The sequence below is a fragment of the Vidua macroura genome, chromosome 4 (assembly GCF_024509145.1).
Source record: "Vidua macroura isolate BioBank_ID:100142 chromosome 4, ASM2450914v1, whole genome shotgun sequence".
Classification (NCBI taxonomy): domain Eukaryota; kingdom Metazoa; phylum Chordata; class Aves; order Passeriformes; family Viduidae; genus Vidua; species Vidua macroura.
The window spans coordinates 71,737,114-71,759,264 of NC_071574.1; the positions used below are offsets into that span (position 1 = coordinate 71,737,114).

The window sequence follows — 22,151 nt, forward strand, 5'->3', positions numbered from 1 at the left end:
GCTCCCAGCGTGCCCCGCGCGGGCCGGGCGCGCGGCCGCGGGCAAGATGGCGGCGGGTGCGGGGCGGCCGTGAGGCGCCGGCACGGCGGGGATGGAACCGCCCGCGGCCCCGGGCCCCGAGCGGCTCTTCGACTCGCACCGGTAAGCGCCCGCCCAGGGCCCGCGCCGTGGGGACTCCTGGGGGAGCCGCGGGAGAACTGAGGGAACTCTGGGCGGGGGTCGCGGGGCGAGCGGAGGGCGGGGGTGTCTCACCAAAGCCCCGTGGGGAAGGTCGGGGTGACCCGTGAGGGGACCGGGGAGGGTCCGCGGTGGGTTGGGAGACTTGCTGGACGGGACCACGCGGAGCGGCGGCCGCAGGGCGGGTCCTGGGGATCGTCCCGGGCCACACTCAGGCGGCCCCGGCCGCTCTCTGTCCCTGCAGGTTCCCGACCGATGGGTTCCTGCTCCTGGCCCTGCTGCTCTACGCCCCCGTGGGGCTCTGCCTGCTCGTCTTGCGCGTCTTCATCGGCGTCCACGTCTTCCTGGTCAGCTGCGCCCTGCCCGACAGCGTCGTGCGCCGGTGCGTGACCTCGGGGGGCTCCGGGGCGCTGCCCGGGGTGGGTGTGGGGTGGTGGCAGGGCCACCCCGGCTCCTGGTGGCCCGAGCCGTGCAGGCATGGCTCAGGGAAGGATCTGTGCCTTCGGGGCTCCTTGTCTTCAGGAGCCTTGGAGGTGCTTCCTCTGCCAAGGCCGGAGCTGGCAGCCACCTCTGGAGTGCTCAGGGACTGCTTTGGAGCACGTGGATCAGCCTGGTGTGCTGCTCAGGAGTTCTGTGGGCACTTGCTGCCCTCGTCCCAGTCCCAGCCCCACCCCAATTCCTGCGCCAGACGTGTCATTTCCATTTGGTGCCAGCGTCGTTTGTCCAGCCACCAGAATTCCTGGGTCTTTGCCTGTTGGACGTGTCACCTTAGCAGCGTTTTGGAGGGCACTTGAGGAAGATATTTGTTCCCCTGGCAGGTTCATTGTCCGCGTGATGTGCTCCGTGCTGGGGTTGCTGGTGCGTCAGAGCGACCCTCGGCTGCGCGGGGCCGGCGCCAGGGTCTTCATTGCCAACCACGTCACCCCCTTCGACCACAACGTCGTCAGCCTGCTCACCTCCTGCAACACGGTGAGGGCACGGCCGGGGCTCCTCCCCGAGGGTGGGGCACGGGCAGCTCTGCCCGGTTCGGTGTTGCCGTGGTCTCGGGGAAGGCAGCTTAAAGCCCACTCAGTGCCACGCCCTGCAATGGGCAGGGACGCCTTTAACCAGCCCAAGTGGCTCCAAGCCCTGTCCAGCCTGGCCTTGGACACTTCCAGGGTTTCCAGGGGCAGCCACAGCTTCTCTGGGCAACATCACCACTCTCACACCCATAAATCTCCTAATATCCAGCCTAAATTTCTCCTCTTTCAGTTGTACCCATTAATCCTTGTCCTGTCACTCCAGTTTCTGGCACAGATTCCCTCTAGGCTCTTTCAGATCCTGGAAAGTTTCATCTCCAGATCTGATTTATTAACTCAGGGTGTTAATCCTGAGGTGTTCTCTGTGGCTCAGTGTCGCTCTTGGGCTCTGCGTGAAAAAGTGGAACAGGGTGAGGAGCAGCAGGAGTTGTTAGAGTGGGGGATGGTTTTGGTGGAAGAGTGGGCAGATCCCAGCAGCTGCTTCCTTCTCTGGCCCTTTTGGATGAGGGGGGCAGGGCTGGTTGTGGGGGTTTCCCCCAGCACTGGGTGGGCAGTTTTGGGAGGTGCATGGAGGGTGCTGAGGGAGCTTTGTGGTGGTGCTTGGGTAGTTGTGGGCTGTCCCTGCTCTCCTGTAAAATTCTTTGTGTGGGGGGTTCCTGAGTCAGCAGGCTCTGGGTGGCTCCTGTGTCCTGCACAGCCATTGATTTACCCCTGGCCTGGAGAGGGGGGACTCTGGAAGCAGAGTGTGTCCTGCCAAGTGTGTCAGGGACTGCTGGAGAGAACACTGGGGACACGGGCAGCTGGGAGTGCATGTGTCTGGCAGGCAGGGCACAGTCTGAACTGATGATTTGGAATCCCATTTCCTGTGGAACTGGGGCTGGAGGAGGGGCTGAGGCCTGGCAGTAGCATGTTCTCAGCCACCGGTGCTGTCAACACAGGTCACTCTCAGTCCCAGAGGGGTTTTTGCTAATGAGCAGGAAATTTGTCACCTCTGCCACCTGGGAAGGTTGGCCTGGAGGGGCAGGAGGGCGTGGAAGGGGTGGGCAGGGCGGCGTCTCCTCCTCACTCCTGCTCTCCCTGCAGCCTGCCCTGAGCGGTGCCCCAGGGTTCATCTGCTGGTCCCGGGGATTCATGGAGCTGGGAGTGACAGGCAGCCGTGCGGAGCTGGTGGATTCCCTGAAGGAATACTCGGCCCACCAAGGGAACCCACCACTGCTGCTGTTCCCAGAGGAGGCGGCCACCAACGGCAGGGCCGGGCTGCTCCGCTTCAGGTGAGGGAGTGGGAATTCTCCCAGCAGGGGAGCAGGAGTTCCTGTGGCAGGGTGGCTGGGAACAGCTCTGCTGTATTGTGACAAAATGGCTTCAGGTGGCTCCGGGATCATTCACTGCAGAATTCCTCCCTTCCAGCTCCTGGCCCTTCTCCATCCTGGATGAGGTCCAGCCTGTTGCCCTGCAGGTCCGGAGGCCGTTGGTGGCTGTGGTGAGTGGTGGGCACAGGGACAGGCTGTGGGGTGGGTACAGCTTTTCTTTCTGCTTTGGAGCCTGTGGTGTGGCCTGGCATCGTGTCCTGGCACCCTGGAACCAGCTGCTCAGGGCTAACACAGTTCCCAGTGCCTTTCCTGGGAGTTTGGCCAGTCAGGACTCCCCTGGTTACATTGGCCACTCTGACAGCTGTTTGGTGGCCCAGCTGGCTGTTCACTCTGCCTCTGATTCCATGGCCAGTGCAGTCTGCTTTGCTCTTGGTGAGTTCTGTGCTGTGAAAGACCAGCTGCAGGCAGTCCTCGTGCCAAAGGTCATGGAGAGCTCTGGAGGCTCCTGAGCTGGTGCCCCTGGCACAGACACAGGACATGGTGCAGGAGCAGCCCCACACAAGGATAAAGTCCATGGGGGCAATGGCAGCACTGCCAAAGGCATTGCAGGGAAAGTCCTCTCAGCGAGGCTTTGTTGAATTTCTTATTTTTGATATTTATTATTTATGATCTGGTGACCACAAAGAGCTGCCAGTCATGGCTGTCACTCGTGGTTCTGGTGTTTCTGTGGGACACAGCAGAGGAACCCCTGGCAGGGTGAGGAGTCACCTGGATGTGTGCAGGGATGGGAACTGCAGAAATATTTGGCAGAACTTTGGTCACCCCTGGCAGGCCAGGGGTGTTGAGGCAGGCCACAAGCGTAGGTGAAGATGCAATTTTCAAGCAGTAAGTTACATTTTTAATGACTCCTCCAGAGAAGTGAGAGAGTTCTTCTGTTCTGGGCAGTTTATAAGGAATATCTTATGCTTTTGTGGGTTTGGTTCCTTTGAGAAATTCTGAGATGTGACAAGCTGTGTGTCTGTGTGTCTCTGTATCCCTTCCCTCATGCATGTCAGGGAGAACAGCAGGTCTGTGTGGAGGTGCTGGTTACAGTCACTTCTTGGCTCAAATTTTACCTTCAGAGTCTGAGCAGGACTTTGTGCTTCCTGCACATTGGTTGAGTAAATCCTGGTGGATTTCTGGGGTGATTTTAAACCATCAGAAACTGGAAGGATTGGAGATGTGATATTTTGAATAGATTGATTGTTTTATAGAAAGTTTTCTTATATAATTGTGTAATGTATATTGGGCACTGGGTTGGGCCAAACACCAAATTTGGGGTTAAGAGAGAATTTTCTCCAGCTCCAGTTGCATGGAGGGTGTTGTTCTGTGGCACAGGCAGTGTGACTGAAATCTGGATGTGAGAATCACTCCAGGCATTTGTGTTTAGGGTTCTGAGGATCTGTTTATCCAGATGAGGCTTCTCTGTTCATCTTGTGTGTGAGCTTTCAGGGCTTTTCTCATTTACAGCTCCTCTTCCCAGGCTGTGGGATAAACCAGGCACGAGCCTGTCTGAGAATCACAGAATTGTTCAGAAAATCCCTCTGGGCCCATCAAGTCCCCACCATTCCACAACAATGCCAAGGCCACCACTGACCATGTCCCCAAGTGCCACATCCACAGGGCTGTTAAACCCCCCAGAGATGGGGACTTCCCCCTGCCCTGGGCAGCTGTGCCAGAGCTGGACAGCCCTTTCAAGGAGGAATTTTCCCAATATCCAACCTCAACCTCCCCTGGATTGAGGCTGTTTCATCTTTTGCTGTTCCCTGGGAGAGCTTACAGGAGTTGGGACATCACAGAGAGGCTGTTGCCACCAGAATGAGGGAGGATTGTTCATGGTTCTGAGGAAGCATTAGTAGGTTTCAGGCATTTTTGTAGCTTTCTGAAGGGACAGACTAGTAAGGAATGGGGGAGATACTGAGGGAAAGTCTTGCTGCTGTCTTAGTGGGAGGAAAGTGAAAACTGGTGATGACCATTGAGGGTGAAGCTGTCCTGGGGCTTGCCCTGCTTGCACTGGCTTTGCTGTTCCCCCTTTCCCAATCCTCCAGCCACAGCTCAGGTGTGCTCTGCCCACCTCCTTCCCCAGTGGCACCTGGACCAGCTGCTGTTCCATGGGTGGGCTCTCACTGTGCTCTCTTCCCCAGAGTGTGGCTGACTCCTCCTGGATCACAGAGCTGCTCTGGACCTTCTTCGTTCCCTTCACAGTTTATCAAGTAAGGTACTACGTCTCTCTCTTCCGTTTGGGGCAGGGTTGAGGGTGGGCAGGGCTGTGGTGTCACCGTGGCACTGAGAGCTCTTCCCTGGGTGCCTCAGCAGGGCTGGGCTCGGCACCATCTGTGCCTGGCTGTGACCAGCTTCTGATGTGGAGAGGGCTCCTGGTTCCTGTTGGGGAAGGAGAGGAGTCTCAGTCATTCCAGGTGTTTAGTGCAAGTTTCCAGGTGGTCTGCAGTGATTCTCTCCAGGGCTGCTCAGCTCCCAGTGTCTCTGTCTCTCCCTATAATCCCTTGGGAGCGGGGTGGTGCAGACCCCTGCCCAAAGCCTGGGTGAGCCCAAGCTGGCTGAGTAGCTTTGCTGTAATGAGGGCAGTGGAAGGGACTGGGAATCAAATGTAGGGCTTGGTGTATTTCAGCCTTTCCCTGGTTTTGTCTGCCTGAATTCTGGGTGACCTGTTTCCTACTTCCATGTAAATGACCACGGATCTTCATTAAGACCTTTCTGGGAACTGCAGATCCCTCGTGTTACATTTGAGCTCCAGTGAGCCAGTTCTGTCTTGTGCCATGTCCTGGATTTGGGAGTGGGTGTTGGGCTTTGCTGCTCCTGTGGGGTGAGCAGGGAGCGTGGAGGTGGGGATGGCATGGCTGGCCCTGGCAGGGTGTCCCCAGGGCTGCTCCCAGCAGGGCTGGCTCCATGTGCTGTTGTCCCCACTCAGGTGGATGCCGTCTGTCCCCAGACGAGCGGACGAGCGGAGTGAGGACTTTGCGCTCCGAGTTCAGGAGGTAGGAAGGTGGTGTGGGAGAGGGAGCAGTGGCACTGCTGAACTTCAGGGTGGGCACAGAGGAGAGCAGGGTGCAGGCAGAGTTGCAGAGGGCATTTCTGGATGGGTGTGTGTGATGGGAACTCTGGTACATTGTTGGTTTTTTGGGTTTTTTTTTTTGTTAAGGTTGGGACTGAAAGTGTTTGAGATGGTATTTTGTGTTTAGACTTAGATTTTTTTTATAAGTAGTGAGTTTTGTAGTATTTTATTAGATATAAAATGGTTATGTATTTATTTTTATGAGTTTTTTAAGAAAAAACTAACTAAGAAATTATACTTAAATTATTTTTATTTTTAACTTAATAATTAACTACATGTGTTTTGTAATGTGGATTTTTTTGGTATAATTATAAAATACTACTTAAACTTATGAAGAAGAAGGACTAGTTTATGTTCTAAAACTTTTGTTATATATATTACATATATTGTATATATTGTATTCTAAAACCTTAAACTCTTTTTTACTACGTGGTATTACACAGTTCTAATCAAACTACACACTCATAATCTTAGTTCTCTTATTTAATTTTAAAACCTTTTTCTACGGCCTCAGGTCAAATGCAGTGTTCTCTTAGGGGTTAGAGTCTGTCAGCACAGAAAGTCTAAAATTCTCAGCATCTTGGACTCCAACAGTACATGTTTATTGCCTCTTGCAAGAACTCAGTTATTTCATGGCCTGTTTGCCACCCCACATTGAGCCTTTCTGCAGTTGTCAGGACTCTTCCCATTGAGTTCAAACCTTTCACTCCCTTTTTCTAACGCCACAAATCATACAAAGCAGTTGTTTCCCCACTCTGCCCATATGTGCTGGGTACTTCACAGCTCCAGACATCTCACATCTCCTTGTCAGCCTGTTTTGGCAGGATGATATTGCTATTCCTGGTCTTTCTTGTGCTCTCTGCAACACTGAAATGCATTCCTGAGGCCCTGGAGAAATCAGTTCTTGCCCTCTTGCCCTCACCATGGCTCCATGTACCCCTGCCATGCTCCCCAGCCTGGAGGGGCTGCCTGGGCTGTGTGTGTTGTGTGTTTTAATGTGGGACTCCTCTGCATTCCCCAGCTCTTGGCCATGGAGCTGGGTGTGGTATCCACACGGATCACCGCTGCCGACAGGACCGAGCACATGAAGAGGCTGAGGCACACGGCACGGCTGCCCTTTGCCCCAGGTGGGGATCCTGGGGGGTCCTGGCTATGGAACCTCTGCTTTTTGGGGGGGATCTCTGTCTGTTCTCAGTGATAGACCACCCACTTTTACTCCCTCACCCCGTGCCCACTGTCCTTTCTCCTGCAGCCTTGAGCCAGCGCCCGGCAGCCCGGCCCAGGGTGCCCCCCAGCCTGCCCGGGGGTGCTCCTGAGGACGTGAGGGTCATGGCCATGGCACAGCAGGTCAAGGAGGTGCTGCCTCACGTGCCCTTGGAGGTCATCAGGACAGACCTGGGTGAGCAGGGACTGGGCTGGCAGCAGGGACGTGGGAGCACCTTCTGTGTGGTGTGAAAGAGGAAAACTTGTCCCCGCTGCACTGGTACACATTGGCAGCCAGGATGGAGTGTCCTGCTCTCTAACAGGTTCTTTTGTCCCCACAGTCCAAACCAACTGTGTGGACACCACCATTGCCAACTTGCTGGAGGGGAGAGTTCCCTTCTTCCCTGAGAGTAAAGAGGCTGGAGACCTGCCTGCCCCATCTACCTCCCAGGCTGCAGCTGCTTCTGGCATCCAGGGCTCTGTGGCTGCGCCTTCTTCCAAGGTACTTTGTGGTTGTGTCTCCCTGCTCTGGTGGCTCGTGTTCAGGACTAGCCAGGGGCTAGTGGAGCACCAGCCTGGCATGCCAGGTCCTTCCAGAGCCACCAAGGAGGCCCCTGCTTCATCTGTCTCCTGATGGCTCCCGTGCTTTCTCTTCTAGCCGGCTCCAAAGCAGTTTGCAAAGTCCCCCGTGGAGCGTCACCTGTCCTTGCAGGAGAGGAAACGAGCCTTGTACGACTACGCCAGGAGGTGAGAGCCCCCCACACCTCCCCGTGCCAGGGCCACACAAAATCTCCCCCTGCCCAAGCCCCCAGATCCCAGCCCCAGCAGCGCCCGAGGTGCCCCAGGCACTGGGCTTTCCGTGTCTGGCTGGTGGGAGCCCCCGTGGGACTGGGTTTCTCTGGGGTGCCACTGGCACCGTGGCACCCTTGGTGTGAGCAGGACATTCCTGTTTGGCACCAGGGACAGCTCCATTAATCCTTCTTGGCGTGAGGGCGCAGGGAGAGAGTTTGATCTCTGTGCAGGGTTTTCACAAGGCAAATCCTGGCACAAGAGGCCAGTTGTGGTGTGTGGGTCTTGGTTTGGGAAGATACAGAAAATTGAGGATGTGTTTGAGGGGAAGTTGAGTGTGCCTGGGCTTGTTGGGCACTGGATGGCTGGGGTGGTGCTGAGGGAACCATCCTGTAGGGAAACCCTGACTGGCACACCTGGCTGGTTTCTGCTGGGGCACAGGGATCCTGTGTGTTTTCTTGGGGGACCATGAGCTGCTATGGGCAGCCCTGGCAGCCCCTCACTGCCCTTGCTTGGTCCATGGGGATTGTCCCCAGCAGGGACTTGTCCCTGTGTCCCTCCCAGAGCAGCTCCTGTTGCCTTCACCTGTTCCCCTGGGCTCCGGGTGAGCTTGGAACGAAACGGATCCGAGCAGAGCCGGCGTGCAGCCAGGGAGAGCCTGCCCTGGGCTGCTGCAGTGTCCCCTCGGTCCCTCGGAGCTGCTTCCTGGCCAGGCGGGCGATCCCCGGGTGGGCTCGCGGGAGGCCCCTCGGCTGGTCCCAGCCCCGCGGTGTCTGAGGCCGCTCTCTCCCGCAGGCGGTTCGCTGAGAAGCACGGCGCGGCAAGGGCCGGCGGCAGCCCCTGACCGGGCCGGACCGGGCCGGTGGCAACCCCTGACCGGAGCTCCGGGCCGGGCCGGGCCGGTGGCAACCCCTGACCAGAGCTCCGGGCCGGGCCGGGCCGGTGGCACCGGGAGCGCGCGGGCCCCGCGCGGGCGGGACGGGACGGGCGGGGCGGGGGCGCCCCCTGGCGGCGGAAATAAACGGCGGCAGCGTCCGGCGCGGCTCGGGCTGTGCGGGCACCGGGGCGAGGGGCGGGGCCATCGGGACCGGGGGCGGGGCCAGCGGGACAGGGGGCGGGGCCGGGCCGGCTCCGTGCGGGTCTGCACGCGCCGCAGCCGACGCCTGCTCGCGCGCCGCACGTAGGCGCCGCTTAAAGAGGCAACGCGGCGGGGCCGCCGCGGCCGGGCGAGCTGCGGCTCGCGGGCCCCAGCGGGAGGAGCCAGCGCCCCTTTAAGAGACCGGCGCCCGGTGCCGGTGGTTTTATTTACATGGGGGCTCGCGGGCGTCACGTGACTGTCAGCGGCGGGGGCTGCGCGCGGAGCACCCGCGGGGCCATGGCGGGAGCCGGCGACGACGGTCCGGGGGGAACCGGGGCACCGGGGCGGGATCGGGGCCACGGGAGACCCGGGCGGGCCGGGGAACCGGGGCTTTCGGGGCACCGGGGGGTTTGGGACAATGGGAAGCCCGGGCGGGTCTGGGCACCGCGGCGTTCGGGACAGTGGGGAGCCCGGGGGCGAAGGGGTTGACGTGCCCACGTGGGGGTCTGGGTCACCGGGAGCCCCGGGTGGTTGGTGTGCACTGTGGGTGGGGGGCCCAGGGAGCGCGGGGATCCCGGGCAGGCTGGCGTGCACCGGGGGTTGGGTCAGTGGGGGCACCAGGGGGCTGATGAGCACCGCGGGGGCAGAGGCAGATGTGGATCCCCGGAGAGCAGCCCTGGGGTGCACAGGACGTCCCGGCTCAGGGACTGCAGCTGGGTCTGCGGGCAGGGGTGCGGGGTGTGCCGGGGAGGGCTGCCGGCCGGGATGGGATGGAGTGCAGGGGTGGGCCCGGGGCAGCGCAGGGGCTGACAGCCCCCCCAGGCTCCTGGGTGGAGCTGCGGTGTGGCTCAGGCTGCCCAGAGCCCGAGCCGGCGCCTTCGCCGTTCTCCTGCCACGCCGACGTGGAGCGGATGCTGCTGGAGGCCCAGCTGGAGACAGAGAGCAGTGACGGGTGAGTCCCGAGTGGGAAGCCAGGCTCCAGAGCCCTGCTGAGCTGTGGCTGGCACTGGGGGCCACAGGCTGGGCTCAGTGACTGAGGGTTTCTGTTTGCAGGGCCCTGCTCGTGCTGGGCTCCCCAGCCTGGGATGACGACGGAGCCAGCCACGGGAGCGATCAGCCAGGGGAGAGTGAGGTGCTGCCTGCCCACAGCCAGCCCCAGCCGGGCTGCCCCTACCCCCGGCAGGTGAGGGAGCTGCCCCTGCCACACCCTGCTGTGCCCCCAGGCCCTGCTCTGACCTGCCCCGTGTCTCCTTCCAGAGGGATGTGCCAGAGGAAGCCAAGTGGAGGCAGCGACGCCTGACAGCGTCCCTGGGCTGGGCCTGTACCCGCTGCCCTCGGTACCTGTCTCCAGAGTAAGTCCTGTGTCCCACCAGCACATCCTGCTGATCCCCATCCTGCTGTCCCTCCGTCCCTGTTAACCATGAACTTTTCCCAGGGAATTTGCCTTTGTGTGCTCCCCCCAGCCAGTGCTGTGGAGCCTGCAGGGAGGTGCAGTGGGGAGGAAGAAGAAACTGTTCAGTTCAGAGCTGCTGCTGCTCTTCATCCCCTCGCTCCTGCTCAGCCACCTGCTGACCCTGGGGCTGGGGTGAGTGTCTGTGGGTCTCACCGTGGGGCTGGGGGAGGAGGGAACACCCCTGAATTTGGGCTGCTCATCCTTGGGTGCTGTCGTGCACCACAGCTCCCAGCAGCCGCAGCGGTCTGCCGCCATCTCCCCTTGCTCCTGGCTTGCTGGGGCCCAGCACCCTGTACCAGTGCCTCACAGTCACTCTCTCCAATCCAGGATCTACATTGGGAAGCGCCTGGCAGCCTCCTCGGCCAGCCCTCTGTGAGGAGCTGGGCAGGCAGCACCCGCTGCTCCGTTGGGAACGCGGGGAGAGCCCGGCCCCAGCGCAGCCTGACCGCTCCCAGGCCCTGTGCTTGTGGCACGAGGCGCCTTCTCCCCGTGTCTGTCCCTCAGCCCTGCCTCGGGAGCTGATCCCACTCTCCCCGTAGAACGGAACCCTCTGATGGCAGCTCCCAGCTGCAGGCAGCCCCTGCCCTCCCCAGCCCCCGGTTACGGGTCCAGGTCCCCCTGTAACAGACTGTAAATACAACTGAGCCCACCTGAATAAAGAGCCCTGTGCCAGCTCAGGGGTTGAGCAGCGAGTCCCCTCCCTGTGTCTGGGAGCACAGCCTGGCTTGGGAAGTGACCATTGGGCTCCCTGGGGCCTTTCCCTGCCGCAGGAGGGCGAGTCCCTGTGCTTTGGGGTGGTGCCAGCTGGGGATGAGCCCCTGGGTGTGCTGTGGGCAAGCAGGGGTGGGTGCTGGGGCTCACATGGGTGCTCAGCCCCACGCAGGTGCCCGGCTGACGTGTTTGCCCTTTATTAGCCATGGCTGCAGTGCAGAGGTGGGAGCTGAGCGTGGCATGGCCAGTCAGGGCAGTGACACCTGCCTGGTGCAGGTGTGGGCAGGAGAGGTGTCAGAGGGCAAGGCTGCCAGGGCCTGTGTACACACCTGGCTGGCTCCTGTGCAGTTCAGGTCAGGAATGGGTCCTGGTGCTGCAGGATGGCTGGGCAGCCAAGGGATGGGAGCTGTCCCACGAGTGGGGAACGGGAATCACACAGAAATGCCACTGGGGAAGTCACTGGCTCCCTGCCACTGGCACAGACCGTGGGCAGCTCAGGTGGAGGGAGGGATGTCCTCATGGCTGGGAGGGGCTGCATGTGTGGGAGCTCAGCGTGGCTCCAGAGGCATAGGAAGCATCCAGGGCCAGGTAGGTCCAGCCCCAGGGGACACCAGGAGGGTGGCAATAGCCAGAGCTGGTGGGACACAGGGTGGCAGTGCCTGGTGCACACAGGGAGTCTGCTCTGGGTAGCAGTGCTGCAAGAGGTGCTCCAGCAGGTGAGAATCAAGCAGAGCTGTGGGTCCAGCAGTGGCTGGGCACAGGGGCACTCTGGGCAGGGTGCAGACAGTGCAGCTGCAGGTGGCATCAGGTCAGAGCTGTGACAGTCGCTTGGACTTGGGTGGCGGCAGTGGCGGTGACTTGAGGCTTCTGTTCCCATCCACTGTCGGGGACGTGGACGCCTGCGAGCAGAGAGGGACGTGAGGGGTGGTGGGACTGGGGGCCAGGGCCAGCCAATGCTTCCCCTCCGTTTCCTCTCCTGCAGTACCTTCCCTGCTGCTGCAGCGTCGCTCTGCTCCAGGAAGGTCTCGTACACCGCGGGGCTGAACTTACGGGGCAGTGGTGGGAGCTTGCTGGCGCTTTTCACACGGCCACCAAAGCCCGTGGGAGACAGGGACGAGCCTGTGCAGGCAGGAGAGGTGGGATGGAGGCTCAGCCAGCCTGGGGGTGCATAGGGCCCATCCGTGTCCCCAGGGCTGTCAGGGCCAGCGCTTCTGCCTAGGGGAGTGTGGCAGTGCTGGACAGAAGGGACAGAGGTGCCATGGGATGTGAACCCAGCCAGGAGCAAGGGGCTGGCTCCCACCAGGAACAGCTCTTGGCACCAAAACCCAGTGGCACAAGGTCCAGGATCAATGGCTGCAGCCCCACAGGGAGTGTTCAGCAGGGGATGTGCCCGTGCTCCCACTCTGTGCCACCACGAGGGGATGAGGGGACCTGCCCTGGGGGTGGTGTGGGAGGGCACAGCCCTGCTCGTGGGGCTGTAGGGACTCTCAGGAAGGTGGCCTGGCAGGTTGTACCTGCAGCACTGGGCTGAGCACCAGCAGCAGCTTGGCTTGGCGGGGGCTGTTTCCTATCAGCGCTCAGGCTGCTCTCGCTCACGTTGCAGGAGAGTCTCCACTTCTCATCCTGGGGCACAAAAGCAAGGCTCAGCACCTCAGAGGGCCAGGCTGGATGGCAGCCCCTGAGTCTCCAGCCTTGTGCTCTTGTCCTCCCTGCAGCAGGGGCTGCCACCAGCCCTTCGAGGGGTCCCATCCAGGCTGGGGGCTGGTGCTGCAGGCAGGGCCAGGAGCTCTGGGTGCACCAAGACACCCAGGGGAATGCGAGCAGAGCCCCAGGGAGGCACCAGGGCTGTGCTGAGCATCACCTTAGGCTCTGGCAGCTCCGAGATGGACTGGCGCGAGTCCTGCCGCCGGGAGCTGAAGATGGAGCTGGCGCGGTTCTCCTTGCGCTCGTTCCTGTGCTCCTCGCTCTCAGAGGGGCGACGGGCAGGCTTTGGGGTCGGGGGTGCCTCTGTGCTGTGGGGTGACTGGGAGACGTGAGGGGCAGCAGGGGAAAGAGGAGCAGGGCTATGCCGTGGGCCAGCTGGAGCATCACTGGGAGCGGCTGCACTCAGGCATCAGCACTATCCACAGCAGAGCTCAGCAGGGGAGGTTTGGGGGACAAGAATCGATGGCTCAGGTGACAGCAGTGTCCTGGTGAGCCTCGGGGCTGCACATGGGGTGTCTCTCCTCCATGACCCCCATAGGGACAGGGTTGAGATCCACTTGGCATAAAGGGAAGAAAGTGGAAGGGCAGAGGACTGGGGAGGTGGGAGAAAAGCACCTGGGCCACAGTGAGGAAGACTCAGCAGGGAGGACTGAGGGGGATGAGAGGGGAGGACCAGCGCTCCCCACTGCAGCACTTGCCTGGCTCCAGCGTGGCTCAGCCGGTCCCAGTCGGGTACCCAGGCTATGGACCGGGGTCGGCCGCTCCGCCGGTCCTCAAAGAACATCTGAGAGACAGCCAGGAGGGATGAGAGGGCACAGCCTCCCCAGTCCTTCCCTGGGCTCAGCCAGGGCCATCAGTGCCCTCTCTGACCACTCCTGCTTCTGTGCCAGTGCCAGCCACCCCCAGCAGTGCTGTGCCCCCTCCTGAGGCAGGCAGGGACCCTGAGGTCCCCCATGCCCAGTGCTCCTCACCCTCTTCCTGCCCCAACTGTGGCCTCAGCCAGCTGCTCCCTGCTGCCCCACATCTGCATTGGCTTGTCCAGTGTCACCCCCACGGTGCCAGGCAGTGCCTGTGACCCCCAGCCGTGCCCGCCTCCGTGGCACTCACCATCTCGCGCACCCCGTACTGACTCTCCACCTTGGCCCGCAGCTGCTCGAAGCACTGCTCCATGCGCTCGTGGAAGGGCCGCAGGTCCTCCGTCACCTTCTGCCCGTGGATCCGGATGCCCTCTGCCAGCAGCGGGATCTGTGGGACAACAGGGACTCGTGGGGCTCCCTGGCACGGGGAGGGACAGCAGACACTGGGGGCAGCTGTCCCTGCCAGAGGGATGCTGCACATGGTACCTGCCAGGCGATCAGGTCCTTCAGCTTCTCGATCTTCCCTGCGTCCTCAGGGTGCTCCTGCATGTAGAGCTCCTGGAAAAAAGCCTGCAACGACCCTCCTCAGTCCCACTGCCCGGCTGGCCCAGCCCCACACAGGCTGGGGATGGCAGAGCGGTGCCAGCGCTAGTCCTGTGTGTGCCCAGCTGGCCCCGACGCAGCCTCTGCGTTCCTCACCTTCTCATACTTGGTGAAGCCACCCATGACTGCGGGGTCCACGATGCCATTGAGCAGCATGGAGAGAGGGTTGATGGGCAGGCTGGAGTCGTTCTGGTGCCGGTTGATCTCACTCATGATTTTCTCGTTGGTTTTCATCATGGTCTCAATGGCGTTTTCCAGGGGGGAGATGATGATCTGTGTGTAGGGAGGGGTCAATGCTGCCCCTCCTCATTAAGGCTGGCAGGGTGGGCTCTCCCCAGCCCAGCAGGAGAGACCCCTGGCTGCACATCTCACCCCATGAAGCCCCTCAGACCCCTGGCACCACGTGCCTGGGGCTGAGCGACAGCTCCTGGGGATGTGCTGGCCATGCTGGTCCCTGCTCCCAGCACAGAGTCAATCCCATGGGCACAGGAGACCTGGGTAACCGCTGGTGTCACTTCGGGGGGTGCAGCTGTGCCACAGTGGGGTGCACAGTCTGAGCACCATGGCAGACACACATGCAGCACTCATGCAGCCGTATGTCCTTGTGCCTGCAGCATCCTGTGACAGGCCACATCACATCTCCACTGCCGTGGCTCCTGAGACTCCCTGGATGCTGGCCAAGCACCCGCCATGCAAAGCCCATGCACAGAGCAGTGGCAGCAGTTGCTGACACCCCTCCAGCGCCTCTGCTGCTCCCCACACACTGTCCCTGCTGCCCATGGAGCATGGCACAGGCAGGACACGTTCCCCATCCCCAGCTTGAGCTCCTGGCAGGGCTGGAGCATCCACCAGGATCCTGAGAGGGCCCTGCTGCCCCCCCAGCCCCCTCCTCACCGTTTCAGTGGAGGTGACAACAAACCAGCGCAGGATGCCAGGCAGGGGATAGGCTGTCCTGAAGGTTGTCCGCTCAATCCACATGTTCTGTGGGAAGAGCAGCAGTCACTCCCCACCCTTCTCCCACCACCCTGGGTCACCCCTGGCTGTCCCATGGCATGGGGGGCTCCCACCTCCATGGGCACAGGACCACCACCTTCCCCATCCCAGGACCAGGGACCCCCTGTCTCTCCTCTGGACCCTTAGCTCCTTGTAGCCCCCCCCCAGCTGAGGGTCCTGGCAGCTCCTCCCAGCACTCACTGCAAATTCATTGTCGGGATCGTTCGGGCCCCTCTTGAAAGGCCGTGAGTAGCTGAACCGCTGGACGTGGTTGGTTTTGTAGAAGCTGTGGGGAGGGAAGGGGCAGAAATGGGGAGAGGACCCCCATTGTGTCCCACCCACCCAGAGGGAGCAGAGCAGGGGCTCCCTGTGCTGGACACTCACTTGGTGATCTGCTCCGGGATGCTCCGGCCCTTGAGCCGGACCTTGGCTTCCTCTGCCGGCTGCACGGTGAAGCACTGGATGTCTGTGGGAGTGAAGGAGCCACGGGCACACACTGGAGGACAGGGCTGCTGGGGAGAGGGGCTCTGAAGGGTGAACCCCAGGGGTGCAGAGAGGCATTTAAAGAATTCCCACATGGAGAGTGAGGGACGGAGACCAAGCCACACTCCCAGCCCTGTCCCTGCACACATGGAGGATACACTGCCCTGGGGAGTCGGTGATGTCCTGGCCAGGGGGAGATGTGCTCTTCAGCTTCTCAGCATTGGGGAAGGGGCTCAGCAGCCGCAGCTCGAAGTCCTCACGCCGCTCGTACTCCTTGCCCCGGTAGATGAAGACCTTGTTCTGCAGGGTAGGAAGGTGACAGCTCATCCCTGTGCCACAGAGCAAGGCCAGCGAGCCCCAGAGCCCTGGGGTGCTGGTGCTGATAAGACTGAGCCCCCTGCCAAGCAGGAGACACCCCCATCTAGAAAAAAATATCTCCCCAAACCCAGGAACTAGAGGAAAAAGGAAGAAGGCACATGGAGAATCAGGACTGGTGCCAGCCAAGCAACATCACTAAGGACAAATGCTGTGTGACAAATTCAGTGGCTTCTACGAGGGCATGGCAGCATGGGTGGATGCGGGGAGAGTGACTGGACTTGTGCAAACTATCTGACCTTGAGATGTCCCCTGGATGAGACAGATGCTGGGTAAGGGACAGGCTGGATGATGACACTCAGAGAGTTGTGGTCCACAGCTCCACATCCAGGTGGAGACCAGTGAGGAGTGGGGTTGCTTGGGAATCGAGGTGTGGAGCTGCTCCTGGTTCTGCTTACCCGGAGGAAGGTGGGGAAGCCCTGCCCGTAGTAGCCCACAGCAAAGTAATCCGGGCTGGGCCGCAGCACCTTCAGGATCTTCTCATAGAACTTGGCTTCTCGTTGCTGCAGAGGAGGGGGGCAGGATGAGGACAGCATGGGGCCTTGCAGACCCCCCCTTCCCCCCAGCTCATCCTGCCCTGCCAGCAGCACCCCAGGCACCCACCAGGATGTCACTCAGCATTTCGTAGTCAAACACGTGGCTCTCGTACTGCTCCGCCAGCTCCTTGCAGATGTGGATGGCTTCCTCCCACATCTGGAGGAGAGAGGGGCCAGGACAGGGCCCCCCAGTACAGGGTGAACTGGGGAAGGGGGCACCAGGGACTTCCAGCAGAGACCACCCTGCCTGTGGGGGCACCTGCACCCCTGCCCCCTGTGAGGAGGGGGAGAGGGCTCTCCTGTGGGGACTGGTGGTCCAGTGGGCAGCAGAAGAACTTGTCTTCCCACAGTCTCCAGCCCTGGAGCCCCCCAGCCGACCCCATCAAGCCTTTGTCCAGAGATGTCCGAGCTGTCGGCCCCTGGCAGTACAAGGACTGGGCTGGGATGTGATGGGACAGGAATGGGATGAGGGACAGTGGCTGTGGGGTGAACCATCCAGCCCAGGCTCACTGCAGGGCAGCTCCAACCCTTCTGCAGCAGTGGGGAGTGAGGGGCTGTGCTAAGAATGGGATCTGGGAGCTTGAAATAGGGGACACCGGTGGCAAGGGAGCCAGGCTTGCCTTAAGCCAGCCCAACTTCCTCCAGTAGCAGGGTTTCAGAGGCTGCAGGGTCTGTAGGGGCAGGCGGCCACACTCACCTTGCCCTGGTCGAAGTATTCAATGATCTGGTTGTACAGAGCCTCCTTCAGCTGGCGCTGAGTGTGCAGCTGGAGGCCGTGCGGGCCTGGCACGGGGGCTGCATTCGACTCCTCTGACCACTGCACAAGGGAGCAGGGACCTGTCACACCCAGCCCACACCCAGCCACTCCTGCCAGCCCCCCCGAGCCCCCCGTGCCCACCGTGAGCAGCCGGGCGTGCAGCAGCAGTGTGTAGGCTCCCTCCGTGTAGTTCTCGTAGCTGATGTGAAGGTCCTTCAGCTTGTACAGGTACCTGGGAGGGACAGAGCCGTGTGTGGGGAGTGACAGTGCCACGAGTGGGGCACAACAGGGCATCACTCTGCCCCTCAGGCCACTCTGCCAAGCCCATCCCACTGGGAGTGCTCAGGACCCCCCACCCCAGGTGCTGCCAGTGTTCCCAGGGCTGTGCTCACCTGATGTACATGGCCTGGCGGTCAATCTCCTTGTAGAAGTTCTGTGGAAAGGCAGACCAGGCTGTTTGAGTGGCTCCAGGAGTGACACATGGCACAGGCCCCCACACTGCCACCCTCTGGGTCATGGTGCTGCCAGGGCTGTCCCCACACAGGGATGGGGTTGGCCGTGGCCCTGGAGAGCTGCACGGTGTCTCCCAAGGGATGCCAGCTCTGGCACCATGTGGCTCTGCTGTGCCAGGGACACCGTGGGGACTTGGGGAGATGCAGGGACAAGCCCTACCAGCCCTGGGGACCTGGGGAAGCTTGAGAACAAGCCCCAGGGAGATGGGGACACGGGGATGAGCCCTGCCAGCCTCAGGGAGCTGGAGCAGGGCACAAGTGCTCACCAGGAGGTTGACGGTGCAGCTCATGCTGTAGGTCTTGTTCTCGTCATTCATGACAGCCCGGTAGTCCAGGAGCCTCTCCAGGAGCTCGCTCACCAGCCTCACAAAGTCCTCTCCAGGCTTGGCCAGCTCGGGGTGGCTCTGGCAGCAGCTCAGCAGGCTGGGGAAGAGAGGGAGCCACGGGTCCCACTGCACAGCCAGCTCTGCAGCGCTCCCACCACTGCCCTGCTCAGCACCAAAGGGCAGGGACAAAGCCTGGGTGGAGCAGGGGCATCACCTGAGGCAGGGGTAATCCCTGGGGCAGAGGTAACACCTGGGGCAGAGACAACACCTGAGGCTGGGGTAATCCCTGGGGCAGAGATAACACCTGGGGCAGTGGCATCACCTGAGGCTGGGGTAATCCCTGGGGCAGAGATAACACCTGAGACTGGGATAACACCTGGGGCAGTGGCATCACCTGAGGCTGGGGTATCACTTAAGGCATAGGGTAGTTCCTGGAGCAGGGGTGTCACCAGGGACAGGAGCATCACCTGCAGCTGAGGTAACGCCTGGGGCAGGCTGGCTGGGGCAGCAGAGATGTGCAGGGGGCACCAGCCTTCCTCCTCACTGGTCCCTTTCCCCCGTGGCACACTCCGGGACACTGCACAGCGTGAGGAGGAGTGGGATGGCAAGGGAATGGTGACAGGAAAGGGTTGTGCCCCAGGGGGAAGGTGGCAGGGATGTCTCTGCACACTCACATGCTCTTGAAAAGCTGCATGTACTGCTCGTCCCCCCGGCCGCCCTCCACCTCGCTGTCCAGCCTGCGCAGGATCTCATCCTCAAACTGCAGAGGGGATGAAGATGGGCTGAGCTTGGAGCAGCCCCACCCCAGAGACCATCCTAAAGAGACGGCTCCCAGGCCTCGCCACTCCCCTGGTATGGGTGGTTCCCAGAACATCCCACCCCATCCCGCTCCCCCAGGAGCAGCCTCGGCCCTCACCCGGCTGAAGCTCCCGGTGAGCCGGTGCTCGCAGAGCATCATGTCGAAGAAGATGGGGATGGTGGACTTGCGCAGCTCCAGCTCCGGCACCAGCGTCATCTCCAGGATGGGACCCACCATGCCCGGGATAAACTCGATCTTGCGCTGGCCTGGGAAGACAGGGAGGGCTGAGGGGGCAGATCCACACCCATACAGGCTCCCATGGCCAAACCGGCAAAACCCCGCTCCCCACGCCCACTCTGGGGATGGTTCTGATGGACATGAGCCCACAGAGACCCAAAAATCACTGCACACCGTGGCTCACCGAGGCTGTACCACATGTCCCGGATGGACGCTCCGATCGTGGCTCTCATGTCCCCATACCTGCCGGGACACAGGGCAGTCAGCATCGCCCTGCAGCCCCGGGCATGCACAGCCCGGCTGGCTCATCCCAAAATCCTTGACCTCGGGGCCGGGACCCGAGGTGTGGCTGGCCGGGCGGGGTGGGGACTCACTTGGCCAGGATACTGTTGCGTTTGGCCGGGGAGAAGTTCTCCAGCTGCAGGGACTCCTGGGTGAGGAAAGCCACGGCCAGGTGGAAATAGTTGTTCCAAAGCTGCAGGGGAAGCACAGGGATGAGTGCCAGGCTGGGTGGCACAGCGGGCTGGGGACCCACCTGGCCTGAAGCGGGACTGAGGCAGTGCCCACCCACCTGCAGCTCGAAGTCGCCGTTGCTCAGGAACATCTCGGTTAAGGTCGTGGCAAAGTGGTTGATGGCACGCAGGAACTCCCTGGGGCGAGTGAGCACGGCCACTGAGAGAGGGCAGCACCGGCATGCCCACTGCCCAGCCTGGTGTGCCCACCACCATCACACAGAGGGGGCGAGGTCCTTGCTGCCCACCTCAGTGCAGCCAAACTGTCCAGCACAGCAGTCCTGCATGTCCAGAGCCATGCTCCAGTGTCCACCTGCCCCGAGGCATCCCAGGTGCTCACACCCACCCCAGCCTCCCCCCGTGGGTCCCTCCCCAGGCCCTCACCGGTTCTGCACCATGTTCATCACCACCCAGTCACCGGGATACACCGTCTTCCCAATCAGGTCCTTGAAAAGGATAAAAGTCTCCATGAGGAAGTCCTGCAAGGGAGGGAGAGATGTCAGGAGCCGTGCTGGACTGCAGTGCCCTCCGGGGGATGCTGTGAGGGAGGTTCTGGTGCCAGAGGGCCCCGTGTTGCTGTGGGGCAGCACTCACCATCAGCTCAGGCCGGGAGGGGAAGGCCTGGATGTAGGTGCTGTAGTGGTCCTTGTCCATCTGGCTCAGGATGGTGGCCATGCAGGCCACGTAGTGGCTCTGGGGGACAGGAGCTGGTCAGGCCCTGCTGGGTCCTGCAGCTGCACCATGGAACAGGACACTGTCCTTGTTCCTCCAGTCGGTTCATAACCCAGAGCCTTGGGGTCTGCTCACCCCCACCCTCCCTGGTCCCTTCTTCTCCAGCTCCCCAGACCTCCTGGCCCCTTCATGGGCAGCTCCCAGACTGTGTATCCCACTCCAGGGATGGGATGGCTCCTGCACCCACCATGATGCCAGGGGGATGCAGGTGTAATTACAGAGTGGCGCTGAAGCACCTCTGCCATTTTTGAGATAATTTAAGGCCATCTGTGGATGTAAGGGCATTTTGAAAATGGCAAGCAGGCTCCTTCTGGAGTGTCTCCAGTGAAGGGTCCCAAACGGAGCCCTTAGCTCCACTCCAGGAGGCTCCCAGCTTTGTAGAAAGACAAGTGGAATGTGCACGAGCGGGATGCTGCCCAAAAGTTGTCCCAGAGACACATCCGAGGCTGGAAACTGCAGGAAAGTGCAGCTCTTCCTGGGGTAAGAGCATCGTCTGGCATGCTCAGGAGGAGTGATGGCCCTGCCGTGCCCCGGTGTCACTGATGGAGCTGTGTGGGTGGCTTCAGGTGCCAGCCCATCCTCAGAGACTGCCGTGCCGTGAGCCCTGTGAGGGCAGCACCGGGCACCGCTGCCCATCCCGGGAGCCGCAGGCACCTTCCAGCCCAGGCAGGTCCGGCATTGCCGGAGCTCCCTCCTGGATTCCGGCGGAGACAGAGCCCCATTGCAGCCTCAGGACAGACCTTGCCAACCAACAGACCAAAGCGGACTGTGCGGGGAGGGATGTGACTGCTGCTGGTAGCCGAGAGCTCCAGCTTCGCACCACCAGCCCCGGGAGCTCCTCGGGATGGGGCGTAGCCCACCGAGGGCTGCCGCGGGGAAGCAACGAGCGCCCACGGCCAGCCCTGGCTACGAGGGGTTTTCTGGCTCTGCGAGGGAATTTCAGGGAATTCTCTTGTGCAAAGCAAACGGATCAAACCCCAACAGCTCCCGCTCCTTCGGGAATCCGTGTGGTGCCACAGCCCCGCGGCCGCCCCGCCGAGCGCTGCCCCGCGCAGCAGCACCGGCACACCGGGGGACCGCGGGACCGCGGCTCCTCCCGGGCTCCGGGGCTCGGCTCCCGGGCGCGCACCCCACGGCGGGGCTCCGCCCCCCGCCCCGCTCCGCCCCCGCCGGCTCCGCCCCGGTACCGGGCGAGCGCGCGCCGCCCCGCCCCGCCCCGCTGAGCCCCGCGCCCGCCGCTGCCGGACCCGCGCCGCCGCCGCCGAGCACCAGGTACCGGGCGGGATGGGGAGGAGGCTCGGCCGGGGAGCGGGGCGGCGGCCGGACCGGGTGCCGCGGGCATCGGCCCTGTGGCGCCGGCCGGTACCGGGACCCCGGGCGGCCCCGCGGCCGGGGCGTGGGAACCGCGGGGCCAAGGAGCGGCGACACGCTGCGGGGAGCCCCGAAACCGGGACTGCGCGGCGGTGCGGGGACCCCGGGGGTGCGGGAGCGGTGCGGGTACCCTCGGCCCGCGGGATGCGCGGGGGCCGGCGGGGCCGGGGCGAGGAGCCGAGCTGGGCTGGCGAGGGGGATCCTCGGTGTCCCCGGATGCCCGGAGGTCGCGGCACCTCCCTGTCCTCCACTCCTTTACTCCCGGCCAGCAGGAGCTGCCCGGGGAACTGCGGGAGGCACGGGGACGGTGGCACCGCGCACGGAGCATCCTACGGCAGGCACCGTGCGCCGGGCACCCCGCACCGAGCCCCCTGCGCTGGGCACCCCGCACCGAGGTGGCCACCGGCTACCGTGGCGGGGGTCTCAGGGGGACACAGCCGTGCCGGAACGGTGGCACGGTGTGTAGCCTACGGAGGTGCATCTGTAGTGGGAGCTGCTGTGT

General features: G+C 62.1%; 3 protein-coding genes across 3 annotated transcripts in view; 2 read left to right on the top strand and 1 right to left on the bottom strand.

Moving 5' to 3' along the window:
- The first annotated feature begins 23 nt into the window (after positions 1-23).
- AUP1 (AUP1 lipid droplet regulating VLDL assembly factor) lies at positions 24-8,626 on the top strand. The gene is made up of 12 exons (XM_053975862.1): positions 24-141; positions 422-559; positions 996-1,146; positions 2,280-2,467; positions 2,604-2,676; positions 4,690-4,763; positions 5,475-5,541; positions 6,640-6,745; positions 6,871-7,017; positions 7,163-7,323; positions 7,480-7,568; positions 8,406-8,626. Exons 1-12 carry the CDS (start codon positions 92-94, stop codon positions 8,452-8,454), a joined length of 1,293 nt encoding a protein of 430 aa, XP_053831837.1. The 5' UTR covers positions 24-91; the 3' UTR covers positions 8,455-8,626.
- Positions 8,627-8,737: 111 nt separating this feature from the next.
- LOC128806303 (BCL2/adenovirus E1B 19 kDa protein-interacting protein 3-like) lies at positions 8,738-10,818 on the top strand. Its single transcript, XM_053975747.1, has 6 exons — positions 8,738-9,007; positions 9,511-9,640; positions 9,742-9,871; positions 9,946-10,040; positions 10,124-10,273; positions 10,469-10,818. The coding sequence occupies exons 1-6, from the start codon at positions 8,920-8,922 to the stop codon at positions 10,515-10,517; spliced, it is 642 nt and encodes a 213-aa protein (XP_053831722.1). The 5' UTR covers positions 8,738-8,919; the 3' UTR covers positions 10,518-10,818.
- A 215-nt stretch (positions 10,819-11,033) lies between these two features.
- The window catches only part of LOC128806035 (dedicator of cytokinesis protein 2-like), a 45,536-nt gene continuing 34,418 nt past the window's right edge, over positions 11,034-22,151 (bottom strand). The window contains exons 29-53 of the mRNA XM_053975218.1: positions 20,141-20,239; positions 19,931-20,025; positions 19,606-19,684; positions 19,409-19,509; positions 19,219-19,277; positions 18,915-19,063; positions 18,673-18,758; positions 17,939-18,095; positions 17,553-17,593; positions 17,302-17,392; positions 17,101-17,220; positions 16,471-16,560; positions 16,266-16,370; positions 15,651-15,792; positions 15,394-15,475; positions 15,211-15,295; positions 14,911-14,997; positions 14,113-14,289; positions 13,900-13,983; positions 13,664-13,801; positions 13,255-13,340; positions 12,714-12,864; positions 12,367-12,475; positions 11,838-11,971; positions 11,034-11,751 (exon numbers count right to left, since the gene is read on the bottom strand). Of these exons, the coding sequence (XP_053831193.1) occupies positions 11,662-11,751; positions 11,838-11,971; positions 12,367-12,475; positions 12,714-12,864; positions 13,255-13,340; positions 13,664-13,801; positions 13,900-13,983; positions 14,113-14,289; positions 14,911-14,997; positions 15,211-15,295; positions 15,394-15,475; positions 15,651-15,792; positions 16,266-16,370; positions 16,471-16,560; positions 17,101-17,220; positions 17,302-17,392; positions 17,553-17,593; positions 17,939-18,095; positions 18,673-18,758; positions 18,915-19,063; positions 19,219-19,277; positions 19,409-19,509; positions 19,606-19,684; positions 19,931-20,025; positions 20,141-20,239 (2,637 nt within the window). The 3' untranslated portion in view covers positions 11,034-11,661. The remainder of the gene's footprint in view (positions 11,752-11,837; positions 11,972-12,366; positions 12,476-12,713; positions 12,865-13,254; positions 13,341-13,663; positions 13,802-13,899; positions 13,984-14,112; positions 14,290-14,910; positions 14,998-15,210; positions 15,296-15,393; positions 15,476-15,650; positions 15,793-16,265; positions 16,371-16,470; positions 16,561-17,100; positions 17,221-17,301; positions 17,393-17,552; positions 17,594-17,938; positions 18,096-18,672; positions 18,759-18,914; positions 19,064-19,218; positions 19,278-19,408; positions 19,510-19,605; positions 19,685-19,930; positions 20,026-20,140; positions 20,240-22,151) is intronic.